We start from the raw sequence: 6,000 nt of genomic DNA on the forward strand, positions 1-6,000 counted from the left end.
TAAAACGAATTCTGGAATGTGAAGTTAAGTGCACACAGCATCATGCTTACTAAAGCCAGGTAGGTCCTATGCAAACCCCATCAGACTGTTGAAAACTCAAACCAACTGACTTTTTTTGACATCATTGAGGATTCTTCAGGCTTCTAAAGAATCTTTTGGCCAGGAGAAAACAATGACAAGTTCCAACATGTGGTGGAAAAGGGGAAGACAGACCCAATTTTATTACACCAGTGGTAAACTGCCTACTTTTATGTGTGTTCTGTGCTGGAGGCACAGCCTAGATCCTTACCATTAAATTAATAATACATTTCGTAGAGTCATCAATTTAGGATTGGAAGGTCTCTTTGAGAACACATAGCCATAGATCTGGAGCTAGAAGAGAACTCAGGCTAGTCTACCAGCTCAACGCCCCATATTTTACAGATGTAGAAACTGAGACAGAGAAAAGGGGACTTGCCCAAAGCCCAAAATTTAAGTTTCTGTTGTTTCATAAAATAATTGTTAGCCATTAATTGTCCAGAAGTCCAACAACCAAAAAAGTTAACAAAAAGGGGAGGAAATATCAAGATCGGAAGGCTTAGTGTTTAAAGAAGATTCTATAAGAGAGCTTACTTTGCAAACCAAGAGAGATTGTTCTTAGCACTTAGAAGTTCAGCAGGCCAGGGACGAAGACTGAGGGGAAGGGAGAAGAGAAGAGATCAGTTAGGAGAAGAAGCAGTGATGAAGGGAGGGTGGTTGGCTTTGGGGGATTTGAGGGGGAAGGAAGCCTTGGTCCACTAAAGTAGGCCTAGCAGTGCTTCCAGTAGCTAGTTGTTCAGGTTCTTCCTAAGGTCTGAGTAAGAGACAACTTGGTTTTTGCAGTAACTAAATTAACCAGTTGAATTGTATCAGGTGCCATCTATAGTTGAGGTAGAGGAATCTGTTATCCCAAGACTCTTTTTGCATAGGATCCTTATGACCAAAATCACTCCAGACACCTTCAAGCAGACAGGTCCTTGTGGTCATTGATGGTCACTCTCACCTTGTCCAAGAGGTTAAGATCAGGGGTGAGGAGTTTCCTTGGCTTTATAACTGAGACTATGGGATTGACTGCAGCTGTCTTACATTCTTATTCCATGGGATGTGGCTATATTTTCCACAAGCCTTTTGAGAGCAAAAATCTGGAGTGAGAAATCTCATTGTATACACTCAATATGCATAGAGAGATTACTCAGCTTAGTCACATGTTCCCACTCAGTGTGCCCTAACAAGTAGGGCTTAGTTCTCCTGAGTCCTCCCCAGGTCTACTCAAAGCCCTCCTCCTATTTCCCCTTTTACTCCCACTTAGTGATTTTTTTAGCACTTACTAAGTGACAGATTATTTTGGTCTACATTTTCACTTTAGTCCTCATATTCCAATGAAGCTGACATGGTAGATAGTATCTACATTTTACAGATGGAAAAATTGAGGCTTGAGAAAGTAAAGGACTTCCCAAAAGCCACAGAGCCAAGTAAATGACAGAGCAGGATTGAAAACCTAGATTTTCTAAATTTAGCTTCTCTCTTTTGCAAATGACTCCAAAATTTCTCAATCCAGCCCTAATCTCACTCTTCAGCTCTGGCTTTGCATCATAAACTGACTGTTGGACATATCCTGGATTTTGTGTGAACATTTCAAACTCAACATTTCCAAAATGGAACTCTCTTTCCACCTAATTCTTCCTTTTCTCCTCCTGGATTTTGTGTGGACATTTCAAACTCAACATTTCCAAAATGAAACTTTTCCCACCTAATTCTTCCTTTTCTCCTCTTCTCCAGTCATCATCCCTTACTGTTTTTTTTTTTAACTAGGTTTGTAATTTCAGAATCACCTATACAAAGTTCTGGAGTACAAAGACAAATCCAAGCCTTCCATATCTTAGTAGACAATAGAATAATAAATTTAGACCTAGAAATGGCCTTAAAGGCCCTTTGATACAATCCCCTCATTTTACAGATGAGGAAATGAAACCCAGAAATCTTTAGTAATTTGCCAGTTACTGACTAGCAGAATCTAGATGTGAACTTTTGACTACAAATCCAATGTTAGATGAATGAGCCATGCTGCTCTTTGGCTAGTCTGTAGCTGACTACTACTGGACCTGTGCTCAAACCTGTGCTTGCTAGTACTTGACCAAGAATGGGTGCTGCTAGCCTAGCCTTGAGAAATGCAGGGTCTCCACTGAAGGGAGCCCTCTTGCCCTGCATATACTAGCATATTTTTAAAAATCCCTTTATCCTTATTAGTCAGAATCATGATGCCCTTGGATCAGACCAGAATAACCTTTTAGCTTAAGAAAGCTACATTTAAGACTTTAAAAAGAAGATCCACTGCATGTAGAGTGGTAGACAGATCATGTTATCCTAAGAAGGCAAAACAAGAACAAAAGATAAAGGTTTTAGCTGACTCCATAAAGGACAAAGCTCTGGGTTAATGAGAGAAGCTGGAATATTATTAGCATTTTTGTATCTTTGAAGGTTGTGTGAAAACTTTTACAACCCAACTCTTGGTATCCTTTTCAGGGCTAGAATCCTGGGCTCCAGGGGCCTGACCCAGCATGGATATTCTGAAGTTCATACTGAGAAATAAATTATCCCTTTCTTTCTCTCTCCACCATAGCCCCTATATTCTATTCCCCATTTTCCCAAGTAAGATGTGTTCCTGCCTTTTTTTCTGATATCCTAAAAACACTCAGCTATTTTTAGCTAAAATATCCATAGGAATTTAAATTTTTCAAAGCACTTTGTATGTTACATTCAGCTTCCCTATATGGCAAGCTGAAAAAGTTGCCCATTTTGCAGATGAGATAGTTTAGGCTTAGAAGGAGCCATGTTGCTAGTGACAGAACCTATGGCTGTGTTACTTCCATCCAAGTTCAGTGCTTTTCCCACCCTACTTTCTTCTCAAAGCCCTTTCATTACCATAAACCAGGGAGATAGATTATCTCCCTTATCACTTAGTCCACAAGCATCAGAACTAAGTGAGGTTTTTGAAAGATGTTTGGAGTTAATATGTATATTGGGACAAATTATTTTTATTGACTTGTTCTTGGCACTAAGACTACAGGAGATGTACGATGGTGTCCTGCCACATTAAGGGACCTGTTTAAGTTCCCACCCCCTTTTAGCTCTGAAGAGCCTTGAGTTCTAGTGCCCTTTAAGCAATTTCCCTTTGGCATCTTATCCAGTTTTTTGTCCAGGCCTGTTCCAGAGTAGTACAGCATTCATTTCAATATGGCAAAACTATCTGTTCTCAGAGGACAGTTTCTCACAAGTAAAGCCAGCCTTTTTCTCTGGCAAAAGTTCCCCTAGAAAGCTATGAGAGCCTCTGGCAAGAAGGCTCCCCAAACCTATCACACTTTTGTCTGAAGGACCACTTTCTAAGGGTTTTCCCCTTCACTAATAAGGTCTGCCAGGCCAAGCAGAACTAAGGGGAAGAAGTACCTGTGTTCGAGAGGAGCCCCATAAGCACAGCCCGGCTGAAGTGCTTCCCCCTCGCCTTGGTCCTTCTGATGCTCACAACAAGCCCGTGTGGCCATCAGGATAGGGATTCTTGGTTCCTTTTTATAGATTAGGAGTGATTTAGTGTATGGCTACAAGTCTGGAGCTAGGACGTGTCAGCACCAGCCCCCCATCCCCATGCTTGGAGCCTGATTCCTCATTACCCTTTCTGTTGGACGGGGGAGCATGTGTGTGCATGGAGAGAAACTTGGGAAACGCTCCCCAGGCCCTGAGAGTAAAGGGCCCGCCTCCGCCTCTGTGGATGACATTGTGTTTTCCTGTTTCTATCCAGACTCCAACCCTAGTGTTCCAGAACAGCTTCGCAGCCTCTTTCCTGAAATCCACATGGAGCCAGCGAGCAAGGACCTGGCCAGCCGCCTATTGCTGGACATTGAGAATGATTCAGAGAGCACTGCTTTGTGAAGAAAAGCCCTCGAGGACTTGGACCCCTTTCCTTCCCTCTCAGTGGAGCAAAGACAAAATGAACTCTCCCTCCCGACCGAACAGTGAAGAGCTTTGGGTGGACATGACGGCCCTGCTATGCAGGGTCTTGCCCGCTGCATAGCAGAAGAGACAATGGGGTTGTCACTCAAAGCTAAATGATCTGGGTCTTGAAAAAGTTTTATTTTCTTTAGTGGGGGGGAGGGGGGAGCCACCAAAAAACAGCTGAAAGAGTCTCGCTGCAGAAACTTACATAGGAAGCTTTACTTGCTGCTGTTAATAACAGCCGTTCCAAATGAGTAAGAAGCGATGCATTAACTATTTAATAAAATACACTAATTACGCAAGCCTCCTACTTCCTGCCCCTTGGGCCTTTATTCCTGAACACCAGAGAGACCCTGTGTTAGAGGAGCTGTCCTGTAAGCAGTGTTCCTTTCCTCCCTGACTCACTGCAGGATGATTGTGTGCCCCCGCGGTGACTGCTGGACCTGTCACCCTGTCACACTGTCGATGTGCCTTGTGGGACTGTTGGACTGTAGAAAGACATGGACTGTTCCTTTTTTTAAACCATTTCATTGCTACCTGATAAGGACTGCACATTATCCTAGTCTCATGGTTCATTTGAATTAACTGTACCCTTTGGTTTATATGAAACTCATATCTCAAGGCAAAATGTTGGGTGTGTTTGCTTTTGTTGAATGTTATTTAAACAGCCTGGGATCTGGCGTTTTAGAGGATCTTTTGATTTCTTCTGGTTCTAAGTCGTAGAATTGAAGACATCTACTCTGATAGCAGTAGTAACAATTCACATTTACATAATTAAAGTTTGTAAAGCCCTGCAAGAACCTTCTCGTAACAGCCTTCTAGGGAGATACTGTTATGGCTTCCATTTTATGGATGAGGAAGCCAAGAGTACAGGTGACTCCAAGTCTTATCAAGCTATCCCCTCATCATACTGCTTCTTTATTACAGTTTACAAATGGCTATAATCCATATCTCTTTTCCACACCCCCTCCCATTCAAAATCATAATGGCATTCACATAATTTGCTCTTCAGTCCTCTGAGGTGTAGGTATTTGCAAGTATTATCTCTGTTATATACTGCAGAAACTGAGACTCGGGGAAGCCCAGCCCCACAGAGATGAAGTGGCGAGAGCCAGGATTTAAATCCAGATCTCTGACCAAAGTCCAAAATCCCGTGACTTGCACTCATTTCTGGAGAATGTATCGGTGACTACCCCATTGGCTACAGAATAAACAACTGTTATCTGCCTGCTGCTATTGAATGTTGGGTGCCTTCTTCAGAAATCTAGCTGTTCCTCTACGTCCTTCCCACAGATAGGGGTCTCCGTACAAACTCGCAACACTACTTACTGCCTTTAAAAATGCTGCTGCCTGGGCCAGCCCAGAGGAGGGAGCTGTCATCATTACTCCTAGAGAAGAAAGGGTCCAATTAATCACTCGACCTAGTGCTTGCAGAATGTTTATTACTGCCGCTGATAAGAAAATACATCAAATTCTAATTTCCCACGATCCACACTGCATTATTTTGGGGAAGATTCCCCCCTACAACCAAAAAAAAGAAAAAAGGTGATCATTTTCTGTTATCCATACATGTCAAACTTGAAAATTAAAGCTAACATCAATTGCTGGATGGCTAACATGATTCATCTTCATGAGGTACAGCAGATATCTTGACTATTGAATTTGCTAATTATAATGTTTGGGGATAGGCTAATCAACTGAATTTTTAGTTGATGTATCTGTATGTACACCTATCTATGTATGTATGTGTTCACACTGAGCCCTCCCTCACTACACACAAGTTTCTGTATATTTACACGTACAAAGCTAGTGAACCGCGATGACAGCTAGGAATACATTGCGGTTTTAGCTTAGTTCCTTTTCAGAACTATTTCAGAACTTCAAATGTGCGAGCCATGGATTTCTCACACACTTTCATTCGTTCCTAAGTGCCAGTAATAGACACAAACACCATCTTTAAATAGAGAAGTCGTGATGGAAACCCAAGTTCCTAGC

General features: G+C 42.1%; 1 protein-coding gene across 6 annotated transcripts in view; it reads left to right on the top strand.

Moving 5' to 3' along the window:
- Window positions 1-5,246, top strand: part of ARHGAP17 (Rho GTPase activating protein 17) — a 131,003-nt gene extending 125,757 nt beyond the window's left edge. For 2 of the 6 annotated variants that reach the window (XM_007499043.2, XM_007499042.3), the window contains one exon: window positions 3,812-5,246. In XM_007499043.2, the coding sequence (XP_007499105.1) occupies window positions 3,812-3,942 (131 nt within the window). In that variant the 3' untranslated portion in view covers window positions 3,943-5,246. The remainder of the gene's footprint in view (window positions 1-3,811) is intronic. The other 4 variants (XM_007499037.3, XM_056805863.1, XM_007499038.3 and 1 more) reach the window with 2 other exon arrangements.
- Window positions 5,247-6,000: the final 754 nt, after the last annotated feature.

The sequence above is a fragment of the Monodelphis domestica genome, chromosome 7 (genome assembly GCF_027887165.1).
Source record: "Monodelphis domestica isolate mMonDom1 chromosome 7, mMonDom1.pri, whole genome shotgun sequence".
NCBI lineage: Eukaryota > Metazoa > Chordata > Mammalia > Didelphimorphia > Didelphidae > Monodelphis > Monodelphis domestica.